Source organism: Juglans regia, chromosome 9, assembly GCF_001411555.2.
Source record: "Juglans regia cultivar Chandler chromosome 9, Walnut 2.0, whole genome shotgun sequence".
Taxonomy (NCBI): domain Eukaryota; kingdom Viridiplantae; phylum Streptophyta; class Magnoliopsida; order Fagales; family Juglandaceae; genus Juglans; species Juglans regia.
In genome coordinates this window covers 16,016,643-16,031,804 of record NC_049909.1, presented here as the reverse complement: position 1 = coordinate 16,031,804, position 15,162 = coordinate 16,016,643, and the positions used below count along the sequence as shown (strand labels likewise).

Genomic DNA, 15,162 nt, shown 5'->3' with positions numbered 1-15,162 from the left:
GTGAGAAAACTAAACAAAAATGTTGACAAATTTTTGTAAACAATGGTTTTCAAGCTCGCGGCCCAATAATCCGTATAAAATGCAACGAATTTTAGTTTCCCTCTCAATTTTTTTAGGCAAAATTTGACAAATTGTTGCCATCTATTTTCCCGCACTTTCTCTCCACACTAACACAGTTCATCGGGGGTATTACAATCTTTCACGCCAACGCCGACGCCCAACATCTGGCCTTCTCTCTGAAACTTCCTCTCTTCCCTTCCAAATCTTAGGGCTTTGGAGAAGAGCGAGAGCGAGCCAGTAAACCCCCTTCGTCTGCAGTCTACGCTCCTATTGAAGCTTCTTCTTTGTCTCTTTCTAGACTCGGTCGTCACAACTGTCGTGCATTGATCACTCTCTTTCTGATTTTCGTTCTTGGTACCGGAGAGCAGAGAAGAGTGACATCGAAGTAGGAGGGAAATGGCGTTGGCCGTCGACGAGTCCGGGAGGCCCTTCATGGCAATAAAAGAGCAGGAGCAGAAGACCGGATTGGGAGGCTTGGATGCTCAGAAGGCCAAAACTTCCTCAGGCAAGGCCGTCGCTCGCCTCCTCTATAACTCACTGAGACTCAACTCTATTGTTTTTGGACTGTGCTCATGAACATGCTCTGGGTTTTTGACTTTTGGAAGAATAGGGAATTTTGAAGTTTGATCTGTCTACGAATTTTAATTTATACAAAAAATTGTCTACGAATTTTAAGTTTTAAGTATGGAATACTTCATCTAAGATTCTAAGTATCGGTTGCCTGGGCAAGGTAAATGACCCTGATTTTGTTATTTTGAATTGTGCACATCACTTACTATTGTTGATTCTCCATCAAAGTCAGAGGGTAAGGAAACCGAGGATCTTAATAAGTCAATAGATAAGCTGCATATTGAGGGGTAAGTTATCTGGGCAAGTTGGAAGTGGGTGTTTTTCCATTTTTGTACACTATCTACGTTTACTTTTTATATACTTGCGCTTTCAACTTTTGATGGTCAGCTCCCAAGCAGTGGGAGGAGCCCAGCCTGGTGCTCTGACCGTGTGCCTGTTGAAGAATCAAATATGGTAAATTGTTGAGCTTGTTCGCTAATTGAGGGGAAAAGAAAAAGTAAAACGCGGTAGTGTGTTTGTTTAGTTAACTTTTCTGTTTCCTCTGGGAATGTTGCAAGGGAAAACCAAAGGGTCCACTCCTGATTAGGACATTTTCATGCTTAGTGTCTATAATTTCTTTAGTGCAGGCAACTTGTGGCTGGGTAATTAGGTTGAAATGTAAAGCTAGAATTTGCTTTGTTTGATAAAGTTTTGTCTAAATTTAGGATTTTGGGTGTTTAAGGCTGCTGCAATACCAAGAGCCAAGGTGTGTCTATCTTGGGTCTTCCTCAAGTACAATTGAATTCATGAATTCTGTTTGATACGGTTTGCTCTTATGTGTATACCTCGGGTCTTCTTTTGGTTTGGTTAGATGGTAACATCAATGTGAGTCTTCCTTATGCACAATCAAATGCATGTACATATAATTAATTGATGCACTTTAATCATTGAATTGTTTGCTAAATAAACCAGCATGGTCATGGTGTTAGACATTGTGATGTTGTTGGACGTAAAAAATTCCCAAGTTGGTTGATATATACAATCCAATGCCAATGCTCTAAGACATCTGGTTTGAATTTACTTTATAGCTGTGCCCTTTCAGCACTTGACAAAAAAAGAAGGTGCACCCTTTTGGTTGATAAGGTGTCTTTCTCCAACAGATTTTTGTGATATTTTGTCTCAGGAATGAAGAAAAAAAAGAGCACTATTTCTAGCACTAAAAAGGCAGCTACAACTAGCCAAAAAGAAAAGAAGCGAAATGTGTCTCAGGGTAGTGAAGAGCCAACTGGTTCTAGGAAAATGCCGAAGCGAGCTTCTGCATGTAGAGATTTCAAGGAGCGATCTATTCGTATATGTGAGAAGTCTTGTGTCGTTGAGACAAAGAAGGATCAATTTGCTGATGAAGAGATTCTAGCTGTACGCTTGACTTCTAGACAAGATGATGGACGGCCAAATAGAAGATTAACTGATTTTGTCTTGCATGATGAAAACGGTGCCCCACAGCCCCTTGAGATGTTGGAAGTTGACGACATGTACATCTCAGGTCTTATATTGCCTCTCGAAGCAAGTTTGGAAAAGGAAAAGGATAAGGAAAAGGGTGTCAGATGTGAAGGCTTTGGACGGATAGAGTCATGGGATATCTCTGGTTACGAAGATGGTTCTCCAGTGGTATGGCTTTCAACTGACATTGCCGATTATGATTGCCTTAAACCAGCAAGTAGCTACAAGAAATTTTTTGATCATTTCTTTGAAAAGGCACGTGCTTGTGTCGAGGTTTACAAAAAGCTGCGAAGGTCTTCTGGAGGGAACTCTGATTCCAGTCTAGATGAGTTGCTTGCTGGAGTTGTTCGTTCAATGAGTGGAAGCAAGCATTTTTCTTATGCAACATCTATCAAGGACTTTGTCATTTCTCAGGGTGAGTTTATCTATAATCAATTGGTAGGTTTGGATGAGACATCGAAGAAGAATGATCTGATATTTGCAGAGATGCCTGTTCTTGCTGCCTTGAGAGATGAGAGTAGCAAGCGTGGAAGCTTTACTCAAGCAAATGCACCAACTACAGGTGGGAGTTTAACAATTGGTTCAAAATTAGGAGATGAAGATAAAAAAAATAAATCTGGTTCTTCCAAATCTGCAGTGGAGGAAAATGAAGATTTAAAGTTAGCAAGGCTCTTGCAGGAAGAAGAGAACTGGCAATCAATGAAGCAGAAGAAAAGTCAGAGTTTCTCCTATACGTCTAACAAATTCTACATAAAAATTAATGAAGATGAAATTGCCAATGACTACCCTCTGCCTGCTTATTACAAGAACTCTGTAGAAGAAACTGATGAGTTCATAGTTTTTGACGGTGATATGATATGTGACACTGATGAACTTCCTCGAAGCATGCTTCATAATTGGTCACTCTACAATTCAGACTCAAGGTTAATTTCCTTGGAACTTCTTCCAATGAAACCGTGTACAGATATTGATGTCACCATCTTTGGGTCAGGGGTTATGACTTCTGATGATGGAAGTGGATTTTGTCTTGATGCCAACCCTGGTCAGTCTTCTTCATGTGGTTCAAGAGCACAGGATGCTGATGGGATTCCAATTTATTTAAGTGCAATAAAGGAATGGATGATTGAATTTGGTTCATCAATGGTTTTCATTTCTATCCGTACAGACATGGCCTGGTATGATGCATCTTTTCTCTGACTAAACAGTGGGGATAATTTCCAGCTACTGCATATCTTTTGCTTTAGAAGTTACTGACTGAAATTAATTCTGTGGGTGTGTGTGTGCACATGTGGTTTGGAATTTTAATGAACTAGTGAGATACACTCACGAATGATTATGGATGGATGTGGAAATTATTTCATGCTAAAGGTTGTGTTGATGTTGCAAGTATTTGTAATTATAGAACTGTTTTGCTACAATTAATGGGATATTCATACTTATCAAAAAATTAATGGGCTATTCATGAATAGCTATGCACATTTGGAAGATTTAGGAATAGCTTTCTGGCTTTGTGCTCGAGCAGGGGAAAAATTAAAGGAAAAAGAATTCAAAATAACATGAAATATATGTCAATGATGTGTGTCTGATTTCTCTGATCTTCATTAGGTATCGACTTGGTAAGCCATCAGAGCAGTATGCTCGTTGGTACGAACCAGTTTTGAGAACAGCCAGGCTTGCTGTAAGTATCATCACATTGTTGAAGGAACAGAGCCGAGTTGCTCGACTTTCTTTTGCAGATGTCATCAAGAGACTGTCTGAGTTCAAGAAGGACCATTGGGCATACGTTTCTTCTGATCCAGCAGCTGTTGAAAGATATGTAGTTGTCCATGGACAGATAATACTGCAGCTATTTGCAGAATTTCCAGATGAGAAGATTAAAAGGTGTGCATTTGTGATTGGTCTTACAAAGAAAATGGAGGAGAGACATCATACTAAATGGTTATTGAAGAAGAAAAAGGTATTGCAAAAGATTGAATCAAATTTGAATCCAAGAGCAGCAATGGCACCTGTGCAATCCAAGAGGAAGGTTATGCAGGCTACAACAACTAGACTAATAAACAGAATTTGGGGGGAGTACTATTCAAATTACTCACCAGATGATCTACAAGAAGAAATTACTTGTGATTTGAAAGACGAGGAAGACGTTGAGGAGCAAGAGGAAAATGAAGAAGATGATTGTGAAGAGAATAAGATATTATTTTCAGAGGGAACTCAGAAACCTCTTACAGTCTCAAGAACAACTAAATTATGCTCTATGAATAAGGAAATAAGCTGGGATGGAAAGTCTGTCGGAAAAACATCCACTGGTGAAATGTGTTATAAAAAAGCCATTGTTCATGGTGATGCAATTGCTGTAGGGGGTGCTGTTTTAATGGAAGAAAATGAATCATTGGACCTTCCCATTATCTATTTTGTTGAATTCATGTTTCAAGCATCAGATGGAAGCAAAATGTTCCATGGAAGAATTTTGCAGCAAGGATCTCAGACTGTTCTTGGCAATGCTGCTAATGAGAGGGAGCTATTTCTGACAAATGAGTGCATGACCCTGGGATTGGAGAATGTTAAACAGACAGTTGTTGTGGATGTTCGCTTAGTGCCATGGGGCCATCAACATAGGAAGGATAATGCTAATGCTGATAAAATTGACAGAGCACGAGCAGAAGAGAGGAAGAGAAAGGGGTTGCCACTTGAATATTACTGTAAAAGCTTGTATTATCCTGATAAAGGTGCTTTTGTTAGTCTTCCCTATGAAACTATGGGTCTCGGGTCAGGCTTTTGCCACTCTTGCAAAATAAGAGAAGCACAGGAGGACAAGGAAACTTTTAAATTAAATTCACGTCAGACTGGTTTCGTGTACAGGGGAACTGAGTACTCTGTTCATGATTATATCTATGTCAGCCCCCATAACTTTGCAGTGGAAAGTCTGGAGCATCTAACTTTCAAGAGTGGAAGGAATGTAGGTTTGAAACCTTATGTTGTGTGCCAAGTGCTGGAGATTATTGTCACAAGTGAAGCTAAAAGACTAGAAGATAAATCTACAAAGGTTAAAGTTAGAAGATTTTTCAGACCAGAAGACATTTCAGTTGAGAAGGCATACTGCTCTGACATTCAGGAAGTAAGAGCTCCTTTAAGAAACTCATGTTATTTGAAGTACATGGAATACCTCTATGAGGTTCTTTGTAATTTTTTGATTTTCTTGGTGAATGTTTTACGAATTCACCTGCATTTCCATCCTTGATTTCTTGTAACCTTTTCTCTGAAGGTTTTTTCATTTTGCAAATTGTCAGGTCTACTTCAGTGAAGAAACACATGTTATGGCTATCGAAAATATAGAAGGTAAATGTGAAGTCCGAAAGAAGTATGATGTTCTGGCATGCGTTGCTCCTGCTATTTCCCAACACATTTTCTTCTGTGAATATATGTATGATCCTTCTAAAGGGTCCCTCAAGCAGGTACCCGGATTTCTCCACTCGTCTTGTATCTCATTTACAAATTTGATCAATACATGGAAATGGTGTTATTTTATGATTTTAAAATAGCTTCAACTTCTGAAAGTAATATTACCAGACCATTTACTGGATGTACAAAAAAACTTTACTCTGTTGGAGTATAAATTTTCTTCCTCTTTCTCTGGGACAGTTGCCAGCTCATATAAAACTAAGATACTCGACTGGGGATGTGGATGGTGTTGCTGCATCTAGAAAGAAAAAGGGCAAGTGCAAAGAAGGGGAGGATTTAGAATACGAGAAACAAAGAGAAGCATCTTGGGAGAATCGGTTGGCAACATTAGATATATTTGCTGGTTGTGGTGGCTTGTCAGAGGGATTGCATCAGTCTGGTAAACTCAATCTCTTTTTTTCTAATGTATTTTTTTCTTCCAATTGCTATATTAAAGCACCTCTTGATTTTCCATTAATTGTCATCCATCAATGCAGGTGCCTCATTAACCAAGTGGGCAATTGAGTATGAAGAACCTGCTGGAGATGCCTTTAAACTCAATCATCCAGAGTCAGTGATGTTCATTAATAACTGCAACGTGATTCTTAGGTAAACAAACGTGTTGACATAATTCCTTTTGACCCCGCTTCTGTAATTTTTGAGTGACCTGTCATTCTTTTGTACTACAGGGCTGTGATGGAGAAGTGTGGGGATGCCGATGACTGTATCTCAACTTCTGAAGCTGCAGAGTTAGCTGCAGCTCTTAGTGAGAAGGAGATTAATGATTTGCCACTTCCAGGGCAAGTGGATTTCATCAATGGTGGACCTCCATGTCAGGTTTGTGCAGATGTTTTCTTCTTTTCCTCCTATCCAGTTTCTGTTGATATGTAATAAACCTTTGAGCCTTTATCAACAAGAAACTTAACGAAAGCCACATTTCTTTCAGGGTTTCTCGGGAATGAATAGGTTCAATCAAAGCACTTGGAGTAAAGTTCAGTGTGAAATGATCTTGGCATTCTTATCCTTTGCTGATTACTTTAGGCCAAAGTACTTCCTTCTAGAGAATGTGAGGAACTTTGTGTCTTTCAATAAAGGACAGACATTTCGTTTAACTCTTTCCTCACTCCTTGAGATGGGTTATCAGGTAGATATTGCATCACTTCTGGTGTATATTTTTTAAGCATACATACATTCATTTGTGTTTTACACATAGATATGTAAATGGACCATCATGCATAATATATATATATATATATATATATATATATAAACCCCTAGGAGTTGGCTTAAGTGGTAAAGGTTCAAGGTTGGAATCCCACTGGTGCAAATAATCTCTAGGATCTATTGGATTGGGTGATTTTTCCCTTGAATTACTTGAGTTGCACTTGTGGGAAACTCTTTGTCAAGGACCAGTATACCCCCGAGATTAGTTGGAACGCTGTTCTGGACACTTAGTGCCAAAAAAAAAATATATGTATATATATCATAAAATATAAGTCGATCATATCTGTATTTGAGTGGTATATGTTTGCGTCTGTTTGCATGTCTGGGTGGATCTTATGGATGTTGGTTTTGTTTGTATAAGGTGAGGTTTGGTATTCTGGAAGCTGGAGCTTATGGTGTTTCACAGTCAAGAAAACGTGCATTTATATGGGCAGCCTCCCCTGAAGAGACGCTCCCAGAGTGGCCAGAGCCAATGCACGTCTTTGCTGCCCCGGAGTTGAGAGTAACATTGTCAGGAAATTTGCAGTATGCTGCAGTCCGAAGTACTGCAAATGGAGCCCCTTTCCGTGCAATAACTGTAAGAGATACAATTGGTGATCTCCCAGCTGTAGGGAATGGTGCCGCTAAGATAAATTTAGAGGTATATTTAATATAATTTACCAAAAGAAATGTAGAAATATACAATCTATGTATACCTTCACTCTAACTAATAACTGGCCTTGAGCCAGAGCAAATATGGATTGTCTGACTTCTGACTTTTTGTTGCTCAGTATGAAAATGACCCTGCCTCATGGTTTCAAAAGAAAATTCGAGGGAATATGGCTGTCTTGACTGATCATATATCAAAAGAAATGAATGAGCTCAATCTCATTCGGTGTCAGAAAATTCCAAAGCGACCTGGTGCAGATTGGCATGACCTTCCGGATGAAAAGGTACAAACATAACTACTGGAGTTCTGAGGTTGTTATTGGCCTACTGCTTTTGTGTGTTGGCCTTAAATAGTTTTGTAAATGCTATTTCAATAAAATGCAGGTGAAACTGTCTACTGGACAAATTGTTGATTTGATACCATGGTGCCTGCCAAACACAGCTAAGCGACACAATCAATGGAAGGGGCTGTTTGGAAGGTTGGATTGGGATGGGAACTTCCCAACTTCCATCACAGACCCTCAACCAATGGGTAAGGTGGGGATGTGTTTTCACCCCGATCAGGACAGGATCCTCACAGTTCGTGAATGTGCTCGATCTCAAGTAAGAAGAATTCCATCTCCTTTGGTCTTACTAATTGCCATGATAAAAAACTAGAAGAGTGGGTTTCAAAAAAGGGAAGGAAATAATTTTGATGAATTAAAGTTTATTTGAATTAACTATAAGATGTGATTAAGTCAAAGATCTATGCTCTCAAGCCAGGAAAAAGAAAATGTGATTGAAGAAACCTTTGACTCCTTCCTGAAAGTAAGCCTAGTAATTCTGGCTTCTGAGAAATATTTGGGAATATGGACATGCATGCACGGCAGTAATAACAAGGTTTAGTAAGCTAACAATTTACAATTCAAACAAGTTACTCAAGAACTGAATCCACTGCAGGGTTTCCCAGATAGCTACCAGTTTGCTGGTAATATCCAACACAAGCACAGGCAGATTGGAAATGCTGTACCTCCTCCTCTAGCATACGCCCTGGGGAGGAAACTCAAGGAAGCTGTGGACAGTAAGAGGTCTACATAGTGTATCAGTGATCTTGCATTGTCTTTTGGATTGATCGATGCACAAAGCAAATACATCTTTCTTCCCAAAGGATGGACATATTAGTGTGAATACTGCTGCCTAATTCGATGGCTTTTTTTTTTTTTTTTTTTTTTTACTTGAAAGATAAAGTATTATTGCATAATTTCAGTGTTATCCACAATAACACTGCATAATTAAAGTCGCACTTGTTATGTTACTCGTTCAATCGAGTGGCTTATTATCTCAAACAAGGGACGATCAATCATTCTTTAATGATTTGAATTATCAGGATTACTGTATTATTATTGTTTTTTTTTTTTTGGTGCTCTACAAAAGTTCTCAGAAGGCCAAGCCCACCTGCAGCTGAAATATTAGGTATGCAGTTTTAGGTTAAATGAACTTTTATGCTACTATTTGACCAAGAAGTTTTGTTAATATATATATATATATATATATCAAAACCCAAATAGAAGAATATATATAATATTGTTTGATTACACAAATCATCTTATTTAATTATTATAATTTTTTTAAATTTTAATATAAAATAAAATAAACAATTCTAATTTTTAAATCTCAAAATAAAAATAATATTGTAATAATATTTTATTTAATTTTTAATTTTCATTTCGTCTCATTTGATTATTCAAATGAGATGGAAGTTTTTGCTCCCAAAAAATATTCTTCAACTTTTTTTTTAAGAAATTCATTTTAAAGGGTTTCCATGCATCATCTATAAATCTTACAAATTATATTATGTCATACGGATCGTGTGTGGTATGAAGACTTTCAGAAATAAAATTATTCAATTGAAAAACGTTACAAAAATGGGAATTGCATCTCTCATAGATTCCAGTTTCAAATGATCTTGCATTGGTTTAATCCCTTTTTTAAAACATACGTAAGGAACTATCTTTCATGCTACGTACTGCGATTTGGAGATTACCTTACAGACTTCTCCAACTGGTAATTAAGGACACTCAGGACCTTCCCAGGCACTACGTACCCATGCAAGTCTTATATTAATCCTGCATAAGCATTAATATCCCAAATTTACAACTATTCTTACATATACATGAACACCAATCAATAATAATAATTCTTCATTTCCTCAAGTCATTTATGGTAAAAACTTTCCCAAAGGAGGCAGTACTACTCCATCCAACATTGAGTGTCAACATCTCTTAGATCTCTCTCTCTCTCTCTCCCCCTAGCTTAGTAACATACATAGATAAACAATTTTCTTTGAATTTTTTTTTTGTTTTGTTTTGAAGGACCCGAATACAAGTACACAATGATGATATATGGCTGTACAGGTTCGAGCCTTTTCATACGTACCCCCGTCTGCTAGCATGAACCATCGTAAGTACGTGCATGCCTCTAATCAAGCAAAATTTACTAATATTCTTGTGCTGATATGATCCGGTTCCGTTCAAAAAGGTCATAAGCATGTTTGGTTCTTAAGAACAACAGCACACTACAAGCTAGTCCCAGAACTGATATGCATCCCCACCAAACGAATGTCAAGAAATAGCACTGCCTTCCCATGCATACTTTATCATCCGAATCTGACATTATGTTCCCTAAACCAGAGCTTATGTTTGCATCATAAACTAGAGCAGCAAGACAGCCATATACGAGAGACCCGATTGGGATATTGGTGATTACAATGTTGTGGTTGACACCCACGCTGTTGGGTCCAAAAAGCTCTGATGTAATTGATACAGCAGCAGCAAAGATGAATCCGGAGCTCAAGCCAACCAGTGCAGTGCCTACATGCAGTGCTTCCCCACTGCCTGATGCTGCTAGCAAGAAGAAAGCAATTGGGGTTGGCAAAAGTGCAATGGCCAGCCATCCAGTCCTTGCGAAATAAAACTTCCTGCACAGGTAATAGTGGTGTTGTTTAATTCTGTCTTGAGACAGAATGTGAGGTTTGTTAAATCTGACGTATGATAGAGTATTGTCTCTTAGATAGTTTGTTTGTAAAGAGTTACAGTAATGGACTAGACCATATCAATCACAAAAAAATTTATGCATTGAAGAGTCTTAAAAGCAGTAATTAATTTGTATTCTGTATATCTCATATTAAAGTTGTAATGTCTCGTTTATGAATTAATGGAGTCTAGCTGTTGATCTACCTTAAAAAAAAAAAAAATACATCCTCGATCCATGTTGATCTCTTTTCCAACTATCTTTACCCTCTTTTTTTTTTTTTTTTTTTCCTAAAAGGAAGCAGTACTGGTTAAGCAATAGTTGTCATGATTACTTACGCACGTATGTAGTCTGGTGCAGCTGAAAGCAATCGGCCAAAGAAGGAGAACGATGAATAGAGCGTAAGGAGAGTCGTGGTGTCTGAACTTTGTCCCAGCGACTGCGCTATTTGTCCTAGATTGTTACTGTACACAAGTCCGATTGTACCTCCACAAAAATAAGTAACATAGTATAGCCAAAAATCTAACCTTCGTACTAGGATTCGTGCTGGGTGCTCTTCCCCGAGGATTGCCAACTGATCCTTGTATATTAATCTCTTACAACACCATTGAACTTCCCCAGCTTTCTGCTGGCTGGTGATCAAATCCACAGTTCTATTTTCGTTTAAAGGGTGAGTGAAGGATCCATTTCCAAGAGGGACAATACTACTACCTTGACGGGAAAGAAGCTCTTTATGTAGTTCAAGATCATCTGCATCAATAAGAACGAATGCAGAGCCTTGAAGGCGTAAGCTAGAATGAATGGTGCGATGAAACCAATCTTTAGCATAGACAACACCAGGGATACACAAAGGGAAAATTAGGAGGGCAATGGCTCCACTAAAAAGGAGACGAGCTGCTGTAGTATCCGAGGTAGAGGAACCAAAGAGAAGAAGGTAAATGCCGGTGATGACTGCTAAGAAATTCAAGAACAGAAATATAAGGGAGTCCCGGCGAACGGCGTCGGGAAGAAGGGGATCCAGAGGCGGTTGTCGGAGAATTGGGATTAGTGATACAATAGAAGTGATCAGAGGAAGGAGGGCATTTAAAAGAAGATAGAGAGCATCAGAGGAGGAGTCAATTGCACTAGCAGCAAGAGTGTACAAGGCTGCACTTACTCCATTGAAGCTTACTGTGAGTGAGATTGCAAGGGGTCGATTAGCCGGAAAGTTTTTGTTGCAAAGAACAAAACATACAGTGTTGAACCAGCAGATGCTACACCCGGCCAACAAACACAGAAGAAAGACCTGCATGATGCATGCGAGAGTGAAAATACTTAACATATTTTATTCAAGTTCTTCCTGCATGCATGGTGCTAGCTAGCTAGAGTAGTAGTAGTAATGCAGAAACAAATTTGATGAGGTGCGTAGTACTAGCAAGAACATGATCGTGATGATCATTAAAACAAAAACAACTCAACAACTACGTACCATATTTGTTAAGAGTACTGTTATCCTAAAGTTTTTACTCTACATGATGAGTTATTTTACGTGACATAATTTGATTTGAAAGATAAATTTTAAAATTTAAATATTATAAATCTTATCATTTAAGTGATGTGGATGGTGTATTGTACAATGTTCACCGACTTAAGAAAAAAATAACTTTAAGGTGCGATTTGGATGATGAGATGGTTTTAGATGAAAATTGAATACAATATTATTAGAATATTATTTTTTAATATTATTATTATTATGAGATTTGAAAAAGTTGAATTGTTTATTATATTTTGTGTAGAAATTTAAAAAAATTATAATGATGAGATGAGATGAAATACTTTCAATATCCAAACGGAGCCTAAAATATCATTACTACTTTTAAACTTCAAATTTTCAAAGAAAACATGTCTTTTTTTTTTTTTTCCTGTTTTTAGTTCAAAGAAATATTAGCCACGACTATATATGGGAGATGTGACTTCGTTTGGATCATAAATTCATCTCAACTCATCATTACAATTTTTTTCAAATTCTAACACAAAATATAATAAACAATTCAACTTTTTCAAATCTTAAAATAATAATAATATTAAAAAATAATATTCTAATAATATTTTATCATCTCAACTCAACTCAACTCAATTTAATATTTAAACACAATCAATTTTCAACCAGCATTCCACTCTTGGAACTTTAGGCAACTGTCCTTCAAAACGCCCAGTCCACGATATGAACAAGCTAGCTAGATTAATGCCATGAACCAAACTTTGCTGGCAGCTTATAAAACCTGAACAAGATCAGCCCAAAATAATACTGAATATTGTAACTCAAACTGATCTGTGTCTAAAAAAAATAGAAAGAGAAATACTTTAACATTATTGTTAAATACATAAAAATAAAATTTACTGATACGTTAAATTATAAAATTATTTTTATCGTGAAATAAATCTAATCAATTGTATATAATTATATTAATTTATAAATTTAATTTTAAATAATCTAGAGGGATGGATGGTTCTGCTTTTTAAAATAGTAACTTAGATACCGATCAGCAATTAAAAGTGGCATGAACGTCGACAACAATTTTGTCAGCATCGGTCATACCTCTCTCACAAACTTTAGTTCCTAACTACCAGTCCATGGCTCGCTCGAGCTACCAAAAAGTGCTATAAAATCGTACCAAATCTTAACATCTCTATCCTTATCCACACAAATAAAGAAATTCAGAAAAAAAAATATTAAAATAATAATATTGGGTGCTGACATCTCAATCACAATTTTCAACGAAAGAAAAAAAAAAAGAAAAAAAAAAAGAGATAAAAGAGAATTAGGTAAAATAAACCGTTGGTAGCTCGACACGTCAGCAGTAGGTCCTACATTGGAAATTAAAAATCAGTTGGTTTTCTTTGACTTAATTGTATGGATTTCTTATTGATCCAATGAAAAAAGGAAAAACAATTTCGAGTTTGATTCAATATAAATTTTCGGATCGAGACTTCTCTCCAACCGTCTATAAGTTTCGTTTGGAGTGAGCTCAACTTATCTACATTGAGTTATGTTTTAAACTTATTTTAATATTTTAATATATAATTTTTAAATTATTAAATATTATTTAATTTAAAACTTTTTTATACGTGATGTTCATAATTATTATTTTTTAACTTAATATTTTTTATACGTGAAATTTATAATTTTTTTTAATTTTTTATAAATACATTTAAATTCATTTTAAATAAATTTTATAAAACTCATTTCACTATCTTAATTTATTACTATTTATAAAAAACTTATCTAAACTCAATTGCCTAACCTACCAAGAATTAACTCTCTTTTTTAACCAGTACTATTTTAAGAAAATGTCAGAAAATTTGAAATTTCATCAAGTGTTACGTGCAGTTATAGAATGTGTAAACATTATATAATTATTTTTAAAAAAAATAAAATTTATTATTAAAAAATTAAGTTTTTTTTTATGTAAATTATATATTTATTTATTTTTTTAAAATTAATTATACGATAATTACGTATTTACGATTATAACTATCATTTTTTAAAAAATAAAAATAAGTAGAAGAACAGTAAAAGAAGCAGTGCAGTGCAGTGCTCCTAAAATCATAGAAAATAAAGTAGAAGAAGAAGTGCAGTGCTCCTAAAATCTTAGAAAATAAATGATATCAAGGCTTAACTGGTTTATATTGTTCTTGGCAGCATAGAATTAAGCAGTTTTAGGGTTGAAAGAATTGTATGAATTGAAGGTACTGTTCTGTCAAAGTAGTATGTACTGCCTCCAATATCAGGTATAGAGAGAGAGAGAGCATACCAGAAAGTAAGGCAAGGTTATGATACTCCTAATCACAAGCCATTGAGTGCCATAACCAGCGAGGCCCATGAAAGCAGCCATGAACATCACCACCCAGAGGGGAAAATACATCAAAGCCAGACCAGAAGACCACCCAAAAGCCTTGCCAAGATCGGAAGCCACGGCCAAGTAATTCAGCTGCACCTGAGAAATCCCAAGAACAGATTTGAAAGCCGAGGAGTAGGCTGAAAAATCGAAGTTGGTGCCGGTGAATGCCTGAATCCATATGGTGGCCACCAAAATCATCCATTTGCGTGACTGCCCCACCATGACGCTATGTATGTCGGCAGAGCTAGCTAGCACTACAAGGCCAGAAGCCCCCGCCCGCCTCCAAAAATTAACTCTTTTTTTTCTTTGTTTTCTCTATGCCTATAGCATGCAGCACCCTTCTCTATGCCCATTTTCTTTCTTTTCATGTCTATGCCCATTTTATAGATAAACTATCAACTAATTTTATTTAATTACTGTATAAAATAATATTTTTTAAATTTTTATTTTGATTTGATGTATCTAAAATTTTGCACGATACTTATAAAATATTATTTTTTTATTTTTATTTAATTTATCAACAGCCATGTGCAATGATTTTTCTCATCTTAACTATAAGATGTAAAATAGAGGAGGATGTATAGATTTTTTTAAAAAAATAATTGTTTACATTTTTAAATTAAAATTTTTAATTTTAAATATTTTTGAAAAGCGGTGTTATTTCTATCGCTAGAAGCTCCCGTTGGGCTCCCATTAATACTTTTAGAATGTATTTTTTTTTGTATTTTTTTACATTTATTTTTTAACATATTTAAATATATTTAAAAAAATAAAAAAAAAATTATAATATTATTAAAAAATACTTATTTAATTATTAAATAAATAAAATAAATAAATAAAAAACTCACAATAA

The 15,162-nt window shown here is 36.0% G+C and overlaps 2 protein-coding genes across 2 annotated transcripts; one reads left to right on the top strand and one right to left on the bottom strand.

Moving 5' to 3' along the window:
• The first annotated feature begins 13 nt into the window (after positions 1-13).
• Positions 14-8,778, top strand: LOC108991565 (DNA (cytosine-5)-methyltransferase 1-like). Its single transcript, XM_018965873.2, has 12 exons — positions 14-565; positions 1,793-3,284; positions 3,715-5,224; positions 5,397-5,561; positions 5,749-5,947; positions 6,045-6,156; positions 6,237-6,384; positions 6,494-6,691; positions 7,133-7,411; positions 7,542-7,703; positions 7,804-8,022; positions 8,359-8,778. The coding sequence occupies exons 1-12, from the start codon at positions 457-459 to the stop codon at positions 8,494-8,496; spliced, it is 4,731 nt and encodes a 1,576-aa protein (XP_018821418.1). The 5' UTR covers positions 14-456; the 3' UTR covers positions 8,497-8,778.
• A 763-nt stretch (positions 8,779-9,541) lies between these two features.
• Positions 9,542-14,676, bottom strand: LOC108991567 (protein NUCLEAR FUSION DEFECTIVE 4-like). The gene is made up of 3 exons (XM_018965876.2): positions 14,223-14,676; positions 10,767-11,713; positions 9,542-10,375 (listed from the first exon to the last, which is right to left on the bottom strand). Exons 1-3 carry the CDS (start codon positions 14,529-14,531, stop codon positions 9,895-9,897), a joined length of 1,737 nt encoding a protein of 578 aa, XP_018821421.1. The 5' UTR covers positions 14,532-14,676; the 3' UTR covers positions 9,542-9,894.
• Between the last annotated feature and the right edge of the window lie 486 nt (positions 14,677-15,162).